The following is an 11395-nucleotide window of genomic DNA, read 5'->3' on the forward strand; positions in this document are numbered from 1 at the left end:
CTTTCGAGCCTGCTTGCGCAACATGCACCAACCATCCCCGCCTGAGAACTCAGCTGGGGTATAATTTTCAAGGGCGCCCCACCCGCAGATGGCTGTTAAAAGTGACCCTCACGTTGTACACATAAGATGGGACTGATTATTTTTTATAAGTTAAGACGGGGCGATGTTAAGTTTAAGTGGTCCGTAGAGAGTGGTGTAATTTTAGACTCGGTGGGAGCATTTTGCACAGCCTTGCTCTTCTGGGGGCAGGCACAACATTACAACATTTTCATCTCTTTGAAAGGTTATCCGAAATTGATGAAAGGCAGCTATGGCGTCGTCCTTCAGCTACGAATAAACCACCCAGGGGCCACTACAGGCTTCTAAATGATTACCAGAGAAGCTATAGACCTATATCATGCTTTTACCAATGCAGTCATGTTCCCTGTATGCAGTACTGAATGATAATGTTTTTGTGCAAAAAGGAACCAGACTATTCTTCCCTCCAGCCTCGCTTTGGTTACATTGATTTGAATGGGAAAAAAAATCAAATGGCTGCAACATGATAATGGTCTATTGGCCTAACATTGAGCATATTTCTCACAGTGTCAGTTCAGTAGCGGCACCAGACTCTATAATTGGGGTGGTGGGGGGATGGGGGATGGGGTGGGTGGGGGGGGGGGTGGGGGGTGGGGAAGGAAATATGTTATTTTGGGAGGAAGGGCAGCCAATGGACCAGCCAAGTTCGGCCGAGTTATAGGTGAAAAACCCGCAAACGCTCGAAATGTTTTAAAATTGAAAAAATAAAATAATTGGCACCAAAAAAAAAAAATAACACTGAATTGGCTTGCCGTATTTTTAGAACCAGTTTTTTTTTTTTGGGGGGGGGTGAAAGTTTAACATTTACTTCTAAATTTTGATGTAAAAGGGAATGTTTTAAAAGAAATTCTCAATTTTACCGTATTTCTGTTATTCTTTTTCCTTCCAGATCAATGCAATCCACAGTCAAACTCCGAATGCAGTAAGTACAATGTCATCATTCAAACACGATCCGTTTTACATATCGTATAACTGCACAATGCCATATTTCCTTCCGATCTCAATAAACAGTTCCAGCATAGACCCATACAGGGTGTAGACATGTATGCCTTTCAATGTATGATTAAGTTGCCATACGGTCGAGGCACATTTCTGACAAACTCAATAAAACGTAGCATGGTATTAATCTGTGTATGTCAAGGATTCTGTCTCGTTTTATGGAGAGAGTACCAGTACCCCGACCGAAACTAGGATCACGCTAAGCCGTGTAATTGAGAACGGAAAGCATACAAGCGGATGCACGCATAGTGCGGCCCAACCTATTAACCCCGTTATCATAAGTAGCGACCATGACAGTAGCGAAATGTCAGATACACTTTGAAATCTAATCGATTAAACCCTTAAAAGAAATTCATTCCTCCCCCCCCCAAAAAAAAAGATTGAAAATTCGTATATGAGTTATGTATTTCAATTTAAATACAAATACAAGGAGAATACGGAGCCCCTACAAGGACATCCGAACGTAACCAAAAATAAAAAGCTCGTGCACATGAGATAGTTATCTCATGCCAACGAGATATATTTGTTTTATTTTTGAGTGTCCCCTTAGGGGCTTCATACTTCATTTTCCTCATAACAAGTTATCAAATACCCCCCGTATCATAAAACAGTGGCAAAGATATAGAAAGAGTTTGATCTCAAAAGACTGGAAATTTACAAGATGCCACTCACAGTAACTTTTTATATAGAAACTAATCTTGGCCATAAAAAGTTGTTTTGGGATGTTCTCTAATCAAAACTGGCTACCTCTTGAAGAGTTTACGTCAAGGAACATAATGAATATTATCATATACCACAGCTTTCTTTTTGTAGTCTTCGTTTCTGTTTCTTTACAGCTTGTACAAAAAGGTGTAAAAACTGCGGAACTCTGAACCCGACCAGGTGCACCTGCAGCTGCCCCAACGGTTTCCTGGGTCCCGACTGCGGAGGTACGGTCATCATTCTTTACCGATGGCAAATAAATGTCAGCTTCTTTTTGAAAATCAAGAGCACCTTTAAACTATCCAAGAAGTTTAGAGACGGTGCATGCTCGGCAAAGATAACAGGCAAAGCTGGGCTGTGCCTCGCCAGTTGTCACACTCAGTCACAGATCATTTCATTCCAAAGACGTGCCCTGCAAGCCAAGGGCCTAGATTTCTATCGAACACTTGGGGGGGGGGGGGGAAGGGGGGGGGGCTTTGATGCAGGAGGAACGTACGAGCTTCATTTTGTGACTCAATATATTTTCAGCGAGTGAGGGAGCTGCAACTGTGAGGGCGCTAATTATAGAAATATCGCGTTTATTGCGATTTCCCTTTAGTCTTAAACTTTCAGATTATAAACAAATTCATTTGTTTTATTTAAAGCATCATGTAAGATTACGTCAATAACATGGCAGTCACATAATATTTGTACCCCTAATATGGCCTCTGTAGGTTTGAGAAGAAAAAAACCCCAGTTGTGCCTTCCTCCAAAGTCTGAGCTATAGGGCACGTAGGAGGGCACTTGCCTCAACCGTGGCGTTGGGGCGTGCTTGCCATGGCCCTGCTCCCTTGCACCACTTTGGAAATTAGGCCTATGACGGACAAATCCTAAAACTTTACAAACGCTGCACTTCGAAAGCGTGCACGTCCCTGGTTTTTCGAAGTGAACTTTAAATTCAGAGTTAATGTAGAGTTGGTTTGGGAATGGGTCATTAGGGAGACTTTCCCATAGACTTGTGCACAAACTTAAATGTACACTTACCCAATATTCCCTTGTCCTTTTTGCACGAATTTCGGTATGTTAACTAATTAGACCACGAGCAACAAATATAAGCTAACTGTGACATAAAACTTTGCCTCTAAAGGGGGCTGTGCCATTAGGGAGACAGTTATGTGTCTCCCTAAAAGCCAGTGTCTCCCTATTATCAAAAAGAAAATAACGATAAGATGGCTTCCTAATGGTACATTTGGTAATATCATACTTTCTGATAAAATAATAATACTTATAAGTGGTGTTTATAAAGCGCCTTTGCCAAAGGAAACAAAGAACTAATTATTGCATCAAGATTGTTTAAAAAGCAAAAGGAAATACGACGAGACATTTTTTATTTACTTTTTTGTATCATCATGCTGAAAGGACTTCACCCCTGTATGAACAGTATTGAAGAGTATTTTGAGTATTGAGTAGTGAGGGTTTGAGTTAAGGCATCGCGAATTTCAAAGCCTTCCCCGATGCCTTGTCGGAAATTCAATAATCGCGCTGTGGCGATTCCGAACACGACCTTTTCATTTTTGAAACGCAAACCCATCGGTTGCTCATGTATTACGTGGACCCTGTAACGGTGTTAAAACTCTCAGTTTGCAAAACGGGAAATCACTTCAGTTCCGGCAGCTTACTTCTAATCCCGGAATTATTGTTAAATTGCCCACGGAACAAATCATTGTGTTCCGCTAGTTAAGTACTATCAATTACACGCAAGAAGTGGCATTCAAAGCGCTCCCGTCACATTTACTCGAACATGAAACTGGGCCAGATCCTTCGGATGCGATTTGCTGATACGAGGTCTGACTCATGAGCAACTGAAATGGCAAGTCATGGAATGTTCTCGAAAGGAAAAACAACCTAAATTGGCGATGAAAAAAAGGGTGGGAGCTAATTCGTGCTGTGCAGTAGGCCTACTTTACATTTAGACTTGGTCCGGTAGTGGTGGTGGGAGGGAGAGGGGGAGGGGGGGGGGGGGGGTGGAAGACCATCTCATTTTGGGGGAGCTTTTCAAAGCGGACGATCTTGGACAATATTATGATAATGGGTGGCGCTATTCATCGTGGAATATTCACAGCAGACCCACGTTTTTGCCGACAGAACCATGGGCGTCGCCAGGGTTTTTTTTCTAGAGCCCCCCCCCCCAAATCCCTGTACTGTTCCACGATATTCTCGATTGATCATTTTTCGAGGGTAGGCAGGGATATTTGCCACCCCCGAACCCATTAAATTAACTGCAACATGACTTCGCCCCTCTTTTTCTTTCTTTGATCCCTTTTTTTCCTCCTTTATTTTTTTGCTTATCCGGGGGGGGGGGGGGGGGGGGGGATCGACGCCCTTGACAGAACGACGATTTTCCAGAAGCCCCACCCCAAGAGCATTTGGGCGGAGGGGGTCATATCCCCACCTCAACCACCCACACCCTCTAGCGACAACCGTGTCACAACAGTACTATAGTTTACCATCAGTTAGCTCGATCTAGAAAGGCATGCACTTTATGGCTCTTCTACATCATAATTTACATCTTTTACAAACACAATATTTATTGTCGATTCTCACACTGTAGAGGTTTGTCAAGATACACACGAATATTGTCACCGGAACCCCGGGTGGCCGGATGCGTCCTTCTGCTCGTTCGATCCCATGGTGCCCGTGGGGTGCCCTCTCATGTGCGGAGAGTGTAGTAAGTACATTACCATGTCATTTATTTTATACAGGGTGAGTAAAAAAAACCCGAAACCCAAATGTCGGGACCATTGTTTTAGTGAATCGCCGTTTTAAGGTTCTGTCCACGGATCACAAAATAGTTCAGTGTTCTTTCAGCAAAACGAAAACAAATCACATAAGGATGTGTGTGAACTGTTTTCGTTTTGCTGAAAGAACACTGAACTATTTTGTGATCCGTGGACAGAACTTTAAAACGGTGGTTGTGTTTAAAACTCCGTAACTTGAAAAGTGCATGTGTGATTTGAATGATTCTTGTACTAAATGAAAGCATATGAATTGGGCTTTTATATCCTAGATTTTGAAAGAGCTACATGCAGAACTTCACTAAAGCAATGGTCCCGACATTTGGGTTTCGTTTTTTTACTCAAACAAATGCAAACAAAATATAATGGAATGCCAGACGTAGAATGTGTAAAAAGATCACATAATATGAGTATGGTTTAAAATATACGTTTTTCCACTTTAAAGTGAGACATAAAACGTCCACATCTGATAATTTTTGACACAGATACATGTAATTTTCCAAGAGAGGTCAAATTGACCATGGGGCCAAGTTTTCAATTTTAGGCATATGGACAAAGCTAGCCTACTGTGTGGATAATTGCCTGGCCTACAAAAAAATGTGTTTAACAAGTAAATGCAAATCTAAACACTTTCTTGCTATCAGTTTGTGCACATAATAAACATTTTTAGCATGAGGTGATGGCAAGAACAGGTTTTGAGTAATGAGTTCGTTTTTATATTTTTATCTCTTTTTTTCTACAGGTGCCCGGGATAGGAATTACAACTGTGGTAAGTTTGCATTTGGAATAAGAAACAGCTTTTAATTGTTTTGTTTGTGAGAAGTATACTATAGGACTTGTTACTAGTTCATAAGTATTTACGAAGAACAACATCAGTTCATGAAATACACTGTATTTCCGAGAAATCTCGGATCAAATTTCGGAAAAATTAGGAACCGAAGATATCAAGATATCCCCACCACTGAATAAACTGAACTAACTACAGTCGTGCTTGATCGAGGCCAATCGATTCGATAACAAATCATGGAATCTTTTAACTAATTATCAGCCACGGGTAGGGTTTTAAATACTCTTAGTTCTCTGGTGCAATAAAGGCTTCAAATTGCAACACGATATGGTTGCTCGCATGATTCGACGGGGACGTCTTTATAGTCCGAAGTACCATTGGTCCGAAGTCCCATTGGTCCGAAGTCCCATTGGCCCGAAGTCCCATTGGCCCGAAGTCACATTGGTCCGAAGTCCCATTGGCCCGAAGTCCCCTTGGTCTGACGCCCATAGGATTAGGGTTAGGGTTAGGGTTGGGGTCAGTCAACCTGAACTATAGTGGAACTACACAGTATTATGTTTCGTCGGACCAATGGGACTTCGTACCAATGAAACGTCGGACCAATGGGACTTCGGACCAATAGGACTTCGGACTATCGAAACGTAACCGATTCGACTGAGCTTCCATTTCGTCTCCATCTTTGGGGACATCTATATAGAGCAATCCGGACACGATAGCTGCACCTGCACATGTTAAATTGGCGCTACGTTGCACTTTTTTCCAGACCTCTTGACAACTCAATCGAAAAAGTGCCTAGGATTGGAATGACAACATAGAGTTTGAAGCACGTCGAGTATAAAAAAGAAACAAACAGTCGTTGATCAACATTATTGTCAGAGCCTCGTGTTTTGCTTTAAGAGCCTTCCTACGGTTATGCTGGGAATATTTAGATTTCAAACAAGACCATAACAAGCTAGCGTCAACAATTTAACCGTAGGGCGAAAGAGCAAAACCTGGATATTTTTTTGAGGGGGTTAGGTTAGGTTCTTAAATTTTAAGTTAAAAAGGATAGAAGGAGCAGTGGCGGATACAGGATTTTTTAAACGGGTAGTCAGGTGGCATTATGGTCGGAATCATGACCGACTGGTCCAAAGCACCAAACGTGGCAGATAGATTATTAATAGCACTAAAGAAGATATTTAGAAGGGGTGACTCTTGAAATTCTTTGTATATTTGAGCAATTTTTAAAAGCACTTTCGAACGACTACGGTACAAGCTCTCAATATACAATATAACAAATAAATAATTCTTGCAATTGTCCTCGGATAGAAACAAAAATAAAACAAAAAGTTATGTGGCGATGGCCAAGTCTTCAGGAGTCGGACTTATGACCCTAACTCAATGAGCCCCTTACCGACTTCCAATATAGAACTCTTCCGGGACTCGGTACCCGGCCCACCACACCTCCTTCCCTGTCCATCCATAACTCGAAAGTCAGGCACCATAAAGGGAGGAAACGAGGTGGCACCCTAAGCCTTGCTGCCGAGTCAGCAAAAGAACCCCGTACCTATACGCAGATGCCAACCTGGACTTCGCAGACAGTCCCAACTTGTGAGTCAGCTTACCGACCGACCGAGCTAACTGCTGTTGGTAAATGACGACGGGAAATTAAAACTCTTGAATTAAATGCCAAATTCGCCTGCGCTAAAAAAACAAAACATGACACCACGGGAATTTGAACCCCTAACCCTGGATCCGCTGTCAGACACTTTAACCACTAGGCTATTCTCAGTAGGTGGTTTTCTCTTTACGTGTTAAAACTGATGTGCATTTCATATTGTGGTGACTATTCATTCCTGCAACGGGAGGGTATCTTTGTGTTTTTAATAGCTGCGCGAAAGATGATTCCGCTATTCACATGAATGCTGTTACGTAACTCTTTTCCACATTCATTCTTATTACAGTTGACTATTCAGAGTCACTACGAGCAATTAACCTTACCATGCTCGCCCTACAATTTGTCTCATCAATTGTTTCGCGTCGCGCGACCTTCGTCCAGCACTGGCATCGCTAGTAATGGAGTGACATTCTAGCAAGTTTATAATAACCACCCACTTCCTCATTTTACAAATATTTACGGGTAGGCTACCAGGTCGGTATCAAATGAGGGTAATAATGCTTATGGTGATTTGTGGCAAGGTATGCTCCCCTGTACTTTGAAAATATGCGATAGCTAGCATTGCAGCAGTGGCAGCTTTTTAGGTGATATCACTTTTTAACAAAAATAGCGGCAAAAACATGCTTGTTACAATCCAGTAACAAGCATACTGGCAGTCATTTTGAAAAAAAAAACCCCAATACATTAAAAATGATAACACACAAAAACTGTTTTCGTTCACATTGCAGGGAATACATGTTACCCGGAACAAAAGTTACTAACATCATTGATATAATTATACAGTTTTTATAAAAATCTTCATTCCCTTACTAAAAAAAGAGGTATTTTTGTTACTTGAGAGAGCTCTCTCTGGGTCCGGCCCTTGAATTTGACTAGTTAGGCCTATGCAAAGGGACCACTTAGAAGGGTACTCTGCTTTTGCTTGCCAGTTCAGTGACCATTTTATTCGTGTGAGTAGCAGTTTTTTTTACAGGCTATAGTTTTCCATCTTGAGAGGGAGCACAATTTTAATGAGAGCACTAATTTTGAGAGGCAGTTTTCCATCTCAAGAAGTTATCGCGAGAGGAGCACTATTTTTTTATTGTCAATTTTCTATTTTGAAAGAGGCAAAATTTTGTTATTGCGAGAGGGGTGTTTGTTCTTTCGAGGGACGGTTTTCCATTGACGCGCGAGGTTTGTTTGTGTTTTTGAGGGGAAATTTTGCATTACAATAGAGGAGACAATTTTTAAGCGCGATTATATTGCTTTGTTTTGTTTTTATATCGAGAGGGCACATTAATGACTGCGAGAGAGGCACTTTTGTTGGTCTGGGAAAAACGGGGTGGGGGTGGAAGTGCCCCCTGCCCCTCCCCCGTTAAATTTGACGAGCGCCCTCTGTGGGTATCATAATTTCACTCGCGCCAGAACCATCAGACAACCGATATTTTATTCATCCTTTTTATTGAAGCCAACCCGAGTGGATCTGGAGGGGGCGGATCGCGACCGACGAGTGGCGGAGGGGGCGTGGTCACGAAGCCCAAGAAGAAGAAGAAGAAGAAGGGCAAAAAGGGCAAAAAGGGAAAGAAAGGGAAGAAGGGCAAGAAGAGGGGCCGACGTCCCAGATCGCTTCTGGATCAAATACCGTGGTAAACAAAATCAAGAGAATTAAGGTGTTCGAAATCCTAAAGTGTTCTCATATTTTCAAAAGGATCATTTTAGTTTGTATGGTGAATTGAAGGTTTTTTTTAAAAATCGCTATGCTCATCTATACACAGGATGAGTCAAAACAAAATTGACCGAATTAGAAACAAAATATTGTAAATTTTGTGGTCATAAAAAATAACATAGGGATATTTGAAATATTGACAAGTAACAGTTGAAACTTTACGCAATTTGCATACTCTGTTCCCAAGTTATGTGTATTTCAATAAAACGCTCATAAAATTCACCTGTCCACCTCTGATCATTAGCCGTTAGTACGAAGTGATGAATACCATTGAATACAATAAAATATGAACGTTTTCCCACCTCCATGAATGAATGAAAACTTGCAAAGGACAACAGACAACAATCGCCATCAATATTCTGGAAAAAGTTGACTATTCCCCATTTTCAAAACACAAAATCTGACAGTAACAATTATGTTTCAGTCTGGACCTAATGATTAAAATCTCATTTGTATTTGAATGCCAATCAGTCTGTAATTCTCACTCAGCTCAGTAGCTTCCAATGGCATTTGACAGCTGTAAAATGTGAAAAATATGTTCTTTTCAACATGCATAACTTGGATCAATATTAGTAAGTCTTTTTTTCCAGATGAATGAAAAAACCTGCTCTTTTAAGACTCTTCTTTGGCGTATCAAATTTGATTGTTTCTCAAGAAAAAAAAATCGTTAATCCAGGTCACTTTCGTTTTTACTCACCCTGAATACTGGGAGGATTCAGTGATTGTGGAATTATTTCAAATTGTATCCGCCAATGAAAGGTCAGTCGTATGTCTAAAAGCATGCGAGAACGACATAGAGTTGATTTTCGTCAACCGTTGGTAGTAACGTTTGCTTTAAACATGATTGAAGATTTGTTGCCTTCTTCAAGCTGTGTACATTGTAATTGCCGTTCTGAGATTTCGCTCGTCCCCACTGTCCCATCCAAAGGCGCTGGTGGTGGCTAATCGCCTTCTGCTCTCACTGGACAACATTTGTTGACCCGATGACATGGACTCAATGCGTTCTAAGCTCGTTTGCCCCCTGACGTTGGTCAGCTCTTCCGTGTGCGCATGACCCTTTCACACCACCAAATGTATGTGGGTCAATGACCCACATCAACCCCGCCCGCAAGGGATTTCGCGCTTCAGTCTCGTTATGTGTGCAACGCGCACAAAGTTTTTGTGCCCCCCATTTTTGAAAATCCTGGATCCGCCCCTGTGGGTCATTCCATAAAATGTGGGGTCCAATATTTAGCTGCGGACAGCATAGCAACTTAAGAAATAGTCGTGTCTCTCCGTTAGTTAGTAACAAACGTTCCAGTGCAGCATTGCATGGCTATATATATCAACGCGTCCATCATCACGCCCTGGCAAAGGATTTTATCAACTCGTCTCGTGCCCTCAGGCCCTTGCCCTCTTTTGTGTAACTGTAATGGGTCCCCACTGACCGTCAAAGCTCGTCATGGGGTCACTAGGCTTAAAAACCTGATTTTTGTACCCAAAACACTATTTCTTTCAGATGTTACATTGCACAATCACTTTACTCATGCATGAACACGAATTTGATGGCCCGCGGCTTTCGAGATCATTTCGAGCTTGTTTTTCGTGTCGCTGGTACATCATGATATGAGATTTTGTAAATTCAGGACACGTTCTTTAATGTCTTCTATCTCCAAGAGTGGTTATGCGATGGAAAAAGACCCCAAACAAATATTAATGATAATTGTAAAAAGCCTATGGCAAATTACACAGGTCAGGTGTAACAGGGACACAAAATGGTAACATTTTTGGACCCCACATTTATGGAATGACCCACGCACATTGTCAATAGCAAGTGATCCACCGTGACCTGCGCTTCCTTCACAAGATTTTGTGAAGCAGATTAGCCCCCACCAGCGCCTTTTGGATAGGGCCGTGGGGACCAGCGAACTATGGAGATGTGGCGGACACAATAAAGAGGGCGCTGTTTTAGTTTGGTACCAAAACTTTTCTATTTAGCGCCCTCATATTGTTGTGTCCGCCACCTCTCCATAAGGTTATAATGATATTGCAAAAAAAATATAGCTTTACCGCAACTATATTAAACCTAACAGTGTGGACTGCCTAATAAATGCGTAAAGTATACAAGTTCATAACCACCTGTTTAACTATTATTCTAAAATGTGGCACATTTTTAGCGCCAAATATTTTGTACAAACGCAAGTGTAATCAGCAGCTCTTAGCATGCACTGTTGTATTGAAAATGCATGCCTTATTATGAAAAATCAATTTAAATTTCGTATTTTCCAAAATTCTGGAGAAATGTTGAAGTAAAAAAAAAAAAAAAAAAAAACGACACTCCTGATTTCGTTATGAGAAACAACAGTCCGACATTTTGGCTCGTCGTGCGGGTTTTATTTTCGGGGGTGGGGGGTAAAACTGCCCAAGTCTTGTGAGAAATCTGTTCCCTTTCTGTTGCAGTTAAAGTACAGACGGGAGAATTATCTACCTATTCATGAAATCATTGATAATAATATAGCTACACTCAACCAAAAAAGGAAGTCCCCCCTTAATACTTTTGTGTCTAACTCAAAAATTACTGGGCACATCTTGGTCAAATTACGACTGATCCGTACAAAAATTCCTTAGCAATCCAGCCATACTCTTTGTTTGGCCCCAAAACAGTGATAATGTGTACAAAATTCTGCAATTTATGACAAATGGAAGCGAAAAAA

At 41.4% G+C, this 11395-nt stretch overlaps 1 protein-coding gene across 1 annotated transcript in view; it reads left to right on the top strand.

Annotated features, from left to right (window-relative positions):
• LOC119736279 (serotriflin-like) overlaps positions 1 to 11270 on the top strand; it is a 33428-nt gene extending 22158 nt beyond the window's left edge. Inside the window, exons 5-9 of the mRNA XM_038210325.1 lie at positions 968 to 1000; positions 1914 to 2006; positions 4370 to 4486; positions 5296 to 5322; positions 8445 to 11270. Of these exons, the coding sequence (XP_038066253.1) occupies positions 968 to 1000; positions 1914 to 2006; positions 4370 to 4486; positions 5296 to 5322; positions 8445 to 8626 (452 nt within the window). The 3' untranslated portion in view covers positions 8627 to 11270. The remainder of the gene's footprint in view (positions 1 to 967; positions 1001 to 1913; positions 2007 to 4369; positions 4487 to 5295; positions 5323 to 8444) is intronic.
• Positions 11271 to 11395: the final 125 nt, after the last annotated feature.

This window comes from Patiria miniata, unplaced genomic scaffold, assembly GCF_015706575.1.
Source record: "Patiria miniata isolate m_02_andy unplaced genomic scaffold, ASM1570657v1 HiC_scaffold_29, whole genome shotgun sequence".
NCBI lineage: Eukaryota > Metazoa > Echinodermata > Asteroidea > Valvatida > Asterinidae > Patiria > Patiria miniata.